The 12,585-nt window shown below is 39.6% G+C and overlaps 1 protein-coding gene across 1 annotated transcript; it reads left to right on the top strand.

Moving 5' to 3' along the window:
* The first annotated feature begins 473 nt into the window (after positions 1-473).
* On the top strand, positions 474-12,246 carry LOC105731955 (small ribosomal subunit protein eS7-like). Its single transcript, XM_064375814.1, has 4 exons — positions 474-656; positions 752-977; positions 6,223-6,297; positions 11,549-12,246. The coding sequence occupies exons 1-4, from the start codon at positions 474-476 to the stop codon at positions 12,211-12,213; spliced, it is 1,149 nt and encodes a 382-aa protein (XP_064231884.1). The 3' UTR covers positions 12,214-12,246.
* Positions 12,247-12,585: the final 339 nt, after the last annotated feature.

Genomic DNA, 12,585 nt, shown 5'->3' with positions numbered 1-12,585 from the left:
TCCCGGTGAGCTGCTCCATCTTCAGGGTGTAGCGGGCCTCCACCTCCCTCAGGCTGTTCTCCAAGCTGGCCTTCAGATATCTCATGGAGTTCCAGTCGATCTCCAAAAACTGGACTATACATCTTAGCTCTGTGAGCGTCATCTCAGCAGCTCCAACCTCGGCGGACTGCGTGGTGACCACTGTGGTGCTCTCCTCAATCTGCTGAGACCAGTACTTGTTCAGCTCCTTGCTTCTTCCAAGCCAGCTCGTCATATCGGGCAGGATGTCGGCCATGATCTTGGCGAGCTCCTGAGATTTGAGGGCATCTTATCTCCATAGTCAACCCAGAGCTGGCAATCTGGGCTTGTAGACCTTTTACTTTACTCTTCACGGTTCTTCATGAAGAGCAGCTCCTCCTTGAAAGCTTCGATCTCTGTCTCCAGCTGCAGACGAGTGACATTGGTGTCATCAATGACCTTCGCAGAGCGCATGGATGTCACTCTCCACAGACTGGCGCATTGTCCAAAGTATTTGCAAAGATCTGAGCCCTCAGGTCCTCAATGGTCTTGATTTAATGGCTCCAGTCTCTGACCTAGGATCCCTTCTTCTCCAGGTGCTCTGGGATTTTGCTCTCCAGCTTCCTGTTCTCGGTCTCCAGGCTCCTCACTCTGTCCAGGTAGGAGGCCAGGTGGTCGTTCAGGCTTTGCATGGTCTCCTTCTCATTCTGGATGCCTCCCATTCCTACCAGACCCACGGCCATTCCTGTGCCAGGCCCCTGGACCCCATGTTGCCCCAGAAGCTGGTGGAGCAGAACATGGAGACCTGGGAACCAGAGCCCCTGGCACCTGCGTAGACGCTGGCCACTCTGCTGACCAGCCGGGCGCCATAGCTGGGCACCTGGGCAGAGCCCAGGGACGAGTAGTTAGTGGAGAAGGTGGAGCTCATGCTGCCCAGGGAGGAGAGCGAGAGGACAGGACTCAGGCTTTGCCCGATAACAGTATCGTGTACTTTTTTTACCCAAAAATTCTCTGTGATCTGCCTATTCATTCTCCCAACCACAACCCCAACTTTTGGCAACTAGTGATCTTTATACTGGTTCCATAATTGTGCATCTTCCAGAATGTGATAGAGTTGGAACCGTATAGTAATGTAGCCTTTTCAGATTGACTTCTTTCACTTAATAATACGCGTTTAAGTTTTCTTTATGTGTGTTTGTGCTTGATAGCTTATTTCTTTCTGGTGCTGAATAATATCCCACTGTGGGATGTACCACAGCTTACGTATTCATTCGCCTTTGAAGAAGGTCTTGATTGCTTCCAGGTTTTGACAATTATGAATAAAATTGCCAGAAACATCCATGTGCAGGTTTTTGTGTGGACATAAGTTTTCAACTCCTTGTAAACACCAAGGAGCATGATTGTTGGTTCATATGGTAAATGTTTAGTTTTGCAAAAAACTGCTAAGTATGCTGATAAAGGGGGAGTTTATTCATGTGTGAGGTAGGGAATATATGAGAAATCTCTTTATCTTCTGCTCAGTTTTGCTGGGAACCTAAAACAAACTCTCTACAGAAATAAAGTCTGTAAAATAAATAAACAAACATGTGTATGTGTGTGTGTGCGTGCACATGTAGAGAAAAATAATTTTACTTTATTTATTTATTTTATTGCTAGGCCTGAGAATTAAATTGACATAGACAAAGTAGCAGGAGAAAAGCATACAAATTTATTTAACGTTTTACATGATACTTCATAAAGAAATGAAGACACAAAGAAGTGGCAAAATCTAAATGCATTTCTAATAGGTTCCACAAAGGTAACTTTGATGAAAAAGTTACTAAACTATGAGGAGAGGATAAAGGAAGACATGAATTATTAACAAAATTTGTACAGAATTCTCTTGGCCACAAGTTCCCATCCTTGTGGATGATATTACTTTCCTTCTGACACAGCGAGAACATCTTCCATATGGGGGTTTTATCTCCTGATTTCAGGAAGAGAAAGAGGGGGGCCAGAGCACACTTCTTGCACCTGCTGTTGCTGGTGGTGATTTTTTACGTGCCTTTAGCTCACAATAATTCTATGCCAAAGTGGTATATTTTGGGGTGGCATATTCTGCTATGTATGTATACATACACATGTTTTCTAACCTCAAACAGATATGTGGTTGAAAAAGAAATAAATATCTTAATAACTATTTCAGATAGCTGTGGATATTCTTCTTTGATACTACACCAAAATTCAGTAATTTGTGGTTAGTTAAAAGTGAGTTGTAATGCAGCGTATGAAACTATATCAGTGACCTCTCAGCACTTCATTATATTAAAATCTATTAGTCCGTCTTGCACTTTGATGGCATCTTTAACCCATACTTGATTTTGTGACATCATGCATTGACCATTTGGAAAATATTGGTTCACTGAGTTATGCACGTCTTCTAAATGTTGACATATTTCATCATCTAATACAAAAACATCACATAATTACTATCACCACTAATCCCATCATAGAAATCTTTAAGTACTGGGAAGCTGTACTTAAAGCTCATAGTTTTGGCACAAGATTTTTTGAATGTTAATTTTTATTCAAAAGCTTGAATTTTATCACTGGCAACATGTAGTGTAAATTATTTTTCTTAAAGTAATAGACTCATATTGTTCATTTTGGAGACCATGTTTGCCAAATCCCCTAGTCTGAATAATAATAGTTTGTCTTAAATTGTTCTTTCAAGTAAAAATGATGGTCTGTGAACTCTGGGTAGTTTGGCTCACAACACATTCACAGGAGTGCATTTCCTTGAGACATTATATGTTGATATGCAGCAGAAGCACTTCACAGAGAGACTTCTCATTTTGTCCCACAAAATGCTAAAATGATGCATGGCCAAGGATTAAGATTCAATAAAATAATTTTCACTACTTTATCAGGGATATTAAGTGGAATTTAATTTGCTTTGTTTTCTTTTTGAAATGCAAATACATGGTGCTGAAGAACATACTGACTCGGGTACAGCTTGGTGCCATTGCTATGATTCTTGCTAAATTGCCAGTATTTTTTACCCACCATTGTTTTTGCACATTAGTAGAAATTTTAGCATACTGAGAAAAGGCAAACAATATCTTCATGTTACGAAGAAGGTAATTTTGACCTCATATCATCCCCGCAAGCTTGTTGGGGACTTCTAGGGACCTGTGGAGCACACTCGGAGAATCTCCGCCATAAACAAACATACAAACAAAATACAACCAAAAGATATTTCAAAATGACTAAAATCCTTCATTTGTGTTTCTTAAGCACCGTGAATTAAATATATATTCAAAACAATGGTTCTAAAAGTCATTTTCCCCTTCCATCCAAAGCTCTCAAATTGTGACTAATCTTGTGCGTTTCTCTCCACCCCTTCCCTAGTCACTGCCCAACGTCCTGAAATCCTTTTCTATATACCTGCTTGGTCTCATCTTAAAGGCTCAAAATAACTGGTCAGAGACAGGAGGAAAATAAGCAGCAGATCATGAGAACACTATAACCCTCTACATATTGGAAAGGCAATAAGAAAAATGAATGGTCATATATTATCTTGGATGCCACATTTTAAATGTTTTTGAGACACTGATGGTTATATATTGCACCAAATATTGACTGTCCATAACGTCTATTTGAATGTCTATAACTCTTCCCTATACAACAGGGTCTAGAAGCCTGCAAAATATATTGCTTAAACTCTCTCACTGCTAGTGACAAAGTATCTTGCATAATATTTGGAAGGCAGAAGAGAGCACAGCCATTATTCTTCCCCAGCCGTGGCTGGTAGATACCCGAGTTGAGAGCAAACATGAAGTTTACAGCTCCTTTTGAGTGAGCTCTTGTGAATTACCTACTTGAGTTCTTCAAGCAGCTGTAATAACCAGTCACTTACTGTGGTTCCTCAATTTTCACATTTCTTCAAAGCAAACAGTGTTTCTATGAACCTTAATTGCCCCAGTCCTCTAAAAGTTTTTTAAGTTTGTAATTCCCTTTGTATTTAATCATCTCTTCCTGCTGAGCCTAGAGAAGCAAGTACTTTCCCGGGAAAACTCTGACTGATAACAGAGTTTCTTTCCAAAAGTAGTTCCAAGAGGCAGAAGCTCAAAGACAGGAATTAGGGATTTAGTTATCTGATCTTGTTAGATTGAAAAGCAATTATGACCTCATCACCAATGAAAGATGGGATACTGGCCATCCAGGGAAAGCAGTGGCAAAATAATTATCTATAGCTTTGAGGAATGAAGTGTTTATTGTAGAAGAGCCTTTGAGAGATTGCTATTACAATAGGGTTTTAAGAGGAAATAAAGACTGTAAGGACTGTGAAATGGGCTGGCTGTATCTAAATAAAAGGTTAGGATTTCATATTCTCAGCTCAAGGCACAGTCAGAGAACAAGAGAGCTTCTAGGACTGCCCTAAAAATATCTCTTATAGCCATATGGCTAATGTAAAAATTTTTTTTTCATCTGTAGGTTGGATAATTATAACTGAAACGAAATTCACAGACTTGCCAGGTCTCTTATGTAAAAGTTAGGGCATTGATTGAGAAAGAGTGAAAATTGGAATGAGGACATTTGGATAGATTCCAATGACTCTGAGAATCACGAACTTCCAAATGCCTCTAAGCTTCCCCTCTTTCCTACTTGAGATTAGCCTCTCCTTGCCTTAAGACTCTGAAACAATTACCTTGCACAGGGATACAGTCATGATTCACCTCCATCACTTCTTATTGCCCCCAGATTTATAACTAGAATCGTAGACCAATAGACCCTGGGAAGGTAAGTATGGAGTCTGACAAAGAAGGATGTAATGTGCTCACTGAAGAATTTCAAGATTGATATTACCAGAAACCTGGAAAGCAATTGCGGGAATGCAATCTAATGAATTTAGTCAAGAGAGGAATAAACAGTTTTGGATATGGCCAAATTTGTTAATGTGAGTGCAGTTACCATAAATTTTGGATTCAATATTTAGTTTGAGGGCTAGGAATAAATCTATAATGAATCGGTTCAATTGGTTGACTAAAACCTGACCCAACAATGGGCCTCGTTAAATAAAATTTATATTGTAAGAAAAAATGCAAATGTTTAGGAAGATTAAATTTTTGGTGTAGATCAATCATATGTAACCTTACACCCACCCCTTCCTATGGCTCAGAGGACACTCCAATCGTGAAGACATTAAGAAATATGTTTGTGAAAGAAGAACAAGTATCCTTGAAAATCTCAGTGGTTTTTGTCCTTTTGCAGATCAGAGGTGACCGTATAGTATAACACTATCCAGATTGGCTACCAAGAGTTACAGAGGCCAATGGACAGCACATGGCCACCAGAGATAAGGTGGCCAAGAGTCTATTGTTGAATAAAAGACCAAAGTCCTTATCCAAATGGATATTTGGATTCACAGGTATCTTTGGCAGTGACTTTTTTTTTTTTTTTTTTAATCACAGGGTTTCTGGAATTCAAATGGTTTTCAACCTGATAAAGTCTTAGTTTACCTGTAAACATTTTAAAAATTAAGTCTAGTGTACAGATATCTGACTTAAATAGCCATAATGAAGAGTAGAGAACTCTCACTAGTTTTGAGAAATGAGCCAGTTAATAAGATCCCTTAAAAGAAAGCGGGGCTTGGACCTCTTAAGGAAGGATCCAATAAGTTTGCAACAAGAACATAAAATTTCCTTGTAGCTTTGCCCAAAAAGAAGTGTACCTATTTATCAGGGTGATTATACTCTGGGGAAAGGAAAATACCCAGATGATTCTAGGTTTCTGGACACTGGCTCTGAAATGACTAATCTTTAGGTAACCTCCAAATTTTAGGACCAACCAGTTAGACTGTGGCTTATGGATGTCAGATAACACAAGAAGTTTTGGCTTAAATACATCTTCCAGTGGACCAAGTGGGTGTCTCATAGATCTTTTCCCAGGTTCCAAAAACATATTTGGCAACTGTCAGAATTCCCACTTCCTGACCCTTGAAGTAAGAGCTATTGTAATAGGAAGAGCCAAGAGGAAGCCCTTGAACCATCCCCCTTCTACCAAAGTAACACATTAATAATTACACAACATGGGAGACCTTCAGAGATTAATATCATCATCAAAAACCTGAAAGTTACAGGGGCAGTAATTTCTATCCCATTCACATAAATCTCTCCTATTTGTCTTGGGAAGAAGAAAGATGAATTTTGGAGAGTAACAGTAAATTATTTTAAACTTAATCAGGTTGTGACACCAATTACAACTACTGCCCCAAAGCACTATCTTTTCGGAGCAAATCAATGCATCCTCTAGCATCAGGTATGTTACTATTGATCTGGTAAATGCTTTCTTCTATATACCAATTCATAAAGACCACTTGTTGCAAATAGAAATGCTGCATTAAGCCTCTGCAAAGCCAGATAAGAGAATTACAGTGCAGACCCTTTGGAGTTTTTGAGAAAAAAATCATGTTCTGGCCGGGCACGGTGGCTCACGCCTGTAGTCCCAGCACTTTGGGAGGCCAAGGCGGGTGGATCACGAGGTCAAGAGATCGAGACCATCCTGGTCAATTTCCTTGGTGAAATCCCGTCTCTACTAAAAATACAAAAAATTAGCTGGGCATGGTGGTGCGTGCCTGTAATCCCAGCTATTCAGGAGGCTGAGGCAGGAGAATTGCCTGAACCCGGGAGGCGGAGGTTGCGGTGAGCCGAGATCGCGCCATTGCACTCCAGCCTGGGTAACAAGAGTGAAACTCTGTCTCAAAAAAAAAAAAAAAAAAATCATGTTCTTTTCCACAGATAATTCTTCTCCTTCTAAGGAATAACTTCTGGAGTACTTCTGAACCCAAGCAGAGATTGAATGACTGAACAAGGTCCATCAAACAACCATATAGCCTGAGCTGCCCATCAGGAACTGGAGTTACCTAAAGCCACAGACTTGGGTGTCGGCATCAGCACTCCAGAACCAAGTGCAAGTACAATTGATGGTTAAACAACACAGGTTTGAACTGCGTGGGTCCACTTAGATGTGTTTTTTTTTAAAATAAATCTCCCCTGCCTCCCTTTCCACTTCCTCCATGTCTTCCTCCTCTGCCACCCCTGAGATGGCAAAACCAACCCCTCCTCTTCCTTCTCGTCTTCAGGCTACTTAATGTGAAGACTATGAGAGTGAAAACCTTTATCATGATCCACTTCCACTTAATGAATAATAAATGTATTTTCTCTTCTTCATGATTTTCTTAGTAACATTTTCTTTAGCTTATTTTATTGTAAGTATATAGCATATGATACATATATCATAGAAAATAGCTGTTAATTATTTATGTTCTTGATAAGCCTTCTGGCCAATAGTAAGCTATTAGTAGTTAAGTTTTGGGGGATTCAAAAGACATACACAAATTGTCAGCTGTGCAGGGGGTCAATGCCCCTAACCCACTCATTGTTCCAGGGCCAACTATAGTATAAGCAAGACCATCCTCAAGCAGGACTTGAAGGCGCAGATAAGCTATGCGAGCAGTTGGCTCAGATTCCTGGGTACCTACTCCCTGCTCATTGTCACCTTGCCCCTGGCCCACACTTATAGCCCTATGATCAGTTGGCTGAGAAAGAAACAACTTGGATACGATTCTGAGATGATCTGATTTTGAGATAAATCTGTATGGCGTACAGGACGACCCCAAAGTGGAGTGGTATGGTATTTCAGCTTTCTTCATGGGTGGTCCTCAAGAGCATAGTGAATGGTCCGTGATGACTGTAAGAAGGAGCCACCAAAAGAATAAGAAAGAGATACTTACATTAGTCTCCCTGATGCCCATATAGAACATTACATTTTATGTATCAGAGCTTAAGACTCCAGTGTTGTCCTATCACCCACCCACTGCTATTCCCCTCCACGGCCCTTGAATCTGGCTACCATTTATTCACTACTATTCACTGGATGCTTTCCCACCTTCAGGACTTGTTTCAAGATGGTGCTTCTCTCCGAGTGACCTTTCCCACCCAACCCACAAAGCCATCACCTGATTAAAGCCTTTCTAGATTTCTCACTAATTACCACTCTCCTTTTTTATACCTATAAAATTTCTTCTGTGTGTTCCTGTCTTGCACCAATATGCCCTAAACAAGGGGCCTGAAATTCAAATGCTTCAAGAGATGAGGCAGGTTACTTAAATGTTTGACAAGGGCCTGGCAGTTGCACCTTAAATCCATTGGGTTATATTTATTTCTCTATGCGATATGCTGTCTTCCATATTTCTTAAAACATGGGGTCCTTTGGACCTTTCATTTCCCACTTTTGATACAGACATGGGTACAAAAATGTTTCCCTAGTGTTTTTCATACTTGTTAACAAATGGCCACTAAGATGCGACCTCCATGCTGGGAAAGAAAGACTGGTGATGACTGTGGCAGATTGAAAACCTCATCCTGTCAAAATGGAGAGGCTGCACTCAGTTCCCAGTAAGTGGATGGTGGAATAATGGGGCCAGATCTTGTTGTGTGTGGGTTTTTTTTTTTTTTTAATAGAAACTGGAAATTCGGATTTTTATGTGAAATAGTACAATTTCAAGTTTAGTCTCAAATTTGCTACAGCAGTGTGCCAGTCAGAATGTAAAGGAATCCACAGGCCGGAGTGGGCCTCCAGGCAACAATTTGCAACTTCTGCCTGTGGTAGCATGAGTTCCTTGAGGGCAAGGAATGGTTTTTATTCACTTGTGTATAAGAGCTCAAGACAATGACTGGCACATAATACCTTCTCATTAAATATTTGTTACCTTTAGTTAAGTTTTCAAAACCCAAATAAAATTGTGTCTTGTCTAATTCTCTAGCTAGAAACCCTTGCCAAAAGGATTTTTTCTTGCTCCTTTTGTATACGCCCCAGAGCCTAGCACATCTCTTGTACACTGTAGATGCTCAAACAAGGTTTGAATTGTTGAAGGGTAACATGCCAAGTGTTGTTAACAGCTTGGTTTGATTTTGCTTATAAGATGAGAAGCAAGATACGTCCTAAGGCTTAAGGTTAGGGAACATAAGACAGATGATTTTGATAAGGAGAAACAGGTCAAAAGAGATATTAAATGCTGCCCTCAGGAGGTTTAATAAGCATCTCACTGATTTCTGAACAAGAATGGGAATGTGTGAGAACCCTGGGCCTTTGGGGGACTTGGTGACACAATAAACCCTGCTTACTGCTATTTATTTGGTTTCCTTTGTAAATGCACTGCTTACTAATTTCATTTTAAAAACGTCATGACTTTTGAGTTATTACTCTTTGAAAACATTTATAACTCTAGGCATTTTTTTCAACTAGAAAAACTCAAAAAGCAAGTCCTCAGGTCTTGTACAAGTGTCTTCGGCCCCGGGGTCATAGTGATGCTTAAGGCTTTGCTTCTGTAATATCAAGCAGTGCTATGGCTGCCACTGCTGAATACGACTTATCAGGAAGGCTGCCGATTTGTGATGGTCACCTTAAACATAGCTTTAAATGTCCACTCTGAATGGAACCATAACATATGAAGAAAGATTTGCAAAAAAGGCTAAAGAAATGGACTTGCTTTCTGAATTTCTCAAGTTGAAAAAAACATCCCAGAGCTATAAATATTTTCAAAGAGTAATAACTCAAAAATGATGTTTTAAAAACAAAATTAGCAGGCATGTATTTACAAAGGAAACCAAATAAATAATAGCAGTATATCTATTCATATACACTACTGCTATATAATGTGGCTAAAAGTGAGAAAAGAACTATTTTAAATAAACTGCAAAGAAGACTGATAATTTGTTGAGTTAATATTGAGTTGCACCCAATTTATTTTAAAGAGATCAATTGCAAATATTTCCTGTTCAATTATCTTACCATACATCAAGTATTTGCCTTGTCTAATATATAATGAAAGCATTTTTTGCAAGTTTTGCCATACATTATAATGCATTTTAGATTCATAATAGTGACAGTACTTTATTATGCGTATACGAAACTCATACGAATTTGAAGACCATATAGAATATGGAAATTTTGGTAAGCAAAACTTTGGTTCCAAAATGTCATTTTATGGGACTTTAGATCTTATTTATTTGTGATAACTAGCCCCTCACCCTCTATATCACACATTTCTAATTTTATACCATATAAGCAAGAAAATATCCAACTGAATACAGAATTAAATAATAGTTCTTAGCATATGAATTTAGATCAAAACACCTTAATATCCCACAGTAGTCATGCTACCTTATAAACTGGCACATATTCAATAAAAATTAGCTGGGCATGGAGGCATGTACCCGTGGTCCCAGCTACTAGGGAGGCTGAGGTAGGAGGTTCACTTGAGCCCAGGAGTTCAAAGTCAAGCTGGGCAAACCAGCCAGACCTCATCTCAAAAAAACTTACTTTAGTAAATATTTACTGAGTGCCTATTGTGTTTTGGACACTGTAGGCACTGAGACAATATCAATGTACAGACAAAAATCAGCCCACCTGGAGCTTAAATTCTAAGCCATTATGACGTTTTTAACCCTGTTTGCCATTTTGTGCTTATTAGATATTCTGAAATAATAATATAATTATTTATAATTTATATATGTTTATAATTAGAATTATAAAATATAGTGCTTCAGTTTTCAAAGTACTTTCAAATGCAGGCACAAATTGTCTTACTGTGTTTCACTTCGTTGTGCTTGTCAGACACTGAGTTTTTTACAAATTGAAGGTTTGTGGCAATGCTATGTCAAGCAAGTCTGTCAATCAGCACCATTTTTCCAACAGCGTGTGTTCATTTTGTATAGCTGTGTCACATTTTGAGAATTCTCGTGATATTTCAGGACTCTTCATTTTTATTATATCTGTTATGGTGATCTGTATTCAGGGATTTTTGGTGTAACTATTTAAATAGTTTTGGGGTTCCGTGAACTACATCCATGTAAGATGGCAAACTTAATGGATAAGTGCCACGTGTGTTCTGACTGCTCCACCAATTAGCCTTTGCCCCATCTCTGTCATCCTCTTCAGCCCTCCCTATTCCCCAAGACACAATGATATTGAAATGAAGCCAATAAACAGCCCTTCATTGGCTTCTAAGTGTTTAAAAGAAAGAGTTGCACATCTCTCTCACTTTAAGTCAAAGCTAGAAATAATTAAGCTTATGAGGACGATGCACTGAAAGCTGAGATTGGCCAAAAGCAAGATTTCTTACATAAAACAGTTGGCCAAGTTGTGAATGCAAAGGAAGAATTTATGAAGGAAATGAAAAAGCGCTACTCCAATTAACACATGAATGGTAAGAAAGAAAAGCAGCCTTATTGCTGATATGGAGAAAGTTTGCGTGGTCTGGATAGAAGATTAAACCAGATCCAACATTCCTTTAAGCCAAAGCCTAATCCAGAGGAAAGCCTTAACTCTCTTCAAATCCAGTAAGACTGAGAGAGGTAATGAATCTGCCAAAGAAAAGCTTGAAGCTACAAGAGGTTGGTTCATGAGGCTTAAGGAAAAAAGCTGTCTTTATAATATAAAAGTGCAAAGTGGACCAAGGTATGTTGGTCGTCACTGGTCGGGTCGGACTTTTTTGCCTGCGTTGAAGAAAACGCCTTCTGGAGTCAGTCCTGGAGCGGCGGGCCTTGCTCACCGGGTGGAGATACAGCCGATTACCCGGAGAAAGCCGTGTTCAGTTCGAGCGCCAAGATCGTGAAGCCCAATGACGAGAAGCCAGACGAGTTCGAGTCCGGCATCTCCCAGGCTTTTCTGGAGCTGGAGATGAACTCGGACCTCAAGGCTCAGCTCAGTGAGCTGAATATTACGGCAGCCAAAGAAATTGAAGTTGGTGGTGGCCAGAAAGCTATCATAATCTTTGTTCCCGTTCCTCAACTAAAATCTTTCCAGAAAATCCAAGTCCGGCTAGTACGTGAATTGGAGAAAAAGTTCAGTGGGAAGCATGTTGTCTTTTTCGCTCAGAGGAGAATTCTGCCTAAGCCAACTCGAAAAAGTCGTACAAAAAATAAACAAAAGCGTCCCAGAAGCCGTACACTGACAGCTGTGCACGATGCAATCCTTGAGGACCTGGTCTTCCCAAGTGAAATTGTGGGCAGGAGAATCCACTTGAAACTGGAAGGCAGCCGGCTCATAATGGTTCATTTGGACAAAGCACAGCAGAACAATGTGGAACACAAGGTTGAAACTTTTTCTGGTGTCTATAAGAAGCTCACAGGCAAGGATGTTAATTTTGAATTCCCAGAGTTTCAATTGTAAACAGAATGACTAAATAAAAAATATATTCACAGTAAAAAATAAAAAATAAAAAAAAAAACCTGCATGGTGAAGCAGCAAGTGCTGATGGAGACTGCAGCTAGTTATCCAGAATATGTAGCTAAGATCATTGACAGGGGTGACTACTCTAAACAACACATTTTCATTGGGGATGAAACAGCTTCTATTGGAAGAAAATGCCATCTAGGACTTTCATAGCTAGAGAGGCGATGCCAACGCCTGACTTCAAATCTTCAAAGGACAGGCTGACTCTTGTTATAGATAATGCAGCTGCTGACTTTATGATGAAGCCAGGGCTCATTTACCATTTGAAATATCCTGGGACCCTAAAGACTGATGCTAAATCTATTCTGC

This window comes from Aotus nancymaae, unplaced genomic scaffold (genome assembly GCF_030222135.1).
Source record: "Aotus nancymaae isolate 86718 unplaced genomic scaffold, 86718_ANA_hifiasm-v0.15.2.pri h1tg000014l, whole genome shotgun sequence".
Lineage (NCBI taxonomy): Eukaryota > Metazoa > Chordata > Mammalia > Primates > Aotidae > Aotus > Aotus nancymaae.
The sequence above is the reverse complement of the archived record's forward strand: the minus strand, read 5'-3'. Positions and strand labels throughout refer to the sequence as shown.

What these genes read in the sequence shown, in the direction of transcription:
- LOC105731955 (XM_064375814.1), top strand. Translation starts at nt 474, where the DNA reads ATGTCACTCTCCACAGACTGGCGCATTGTCCAAAGTATTTGCAAAGAT. An exon ending in TCAGGCTTTGCCCGATAACA is followed by an intron (nt 978 to 6,222) that starts GTATCGTGTACT and finishes AAACTTAATCAG; the next exon opens with GTTGTGACACCAATTACAAC. An exon ending in AATGCATCCTCTAGCATCAG is followed by an intron (nt 6,298 to 11,548) that starts GTATGTTACTAT and finishes CCTGCGTTGAAG; the next exon opens with AAAACGCCTTCTGGAGTCAG.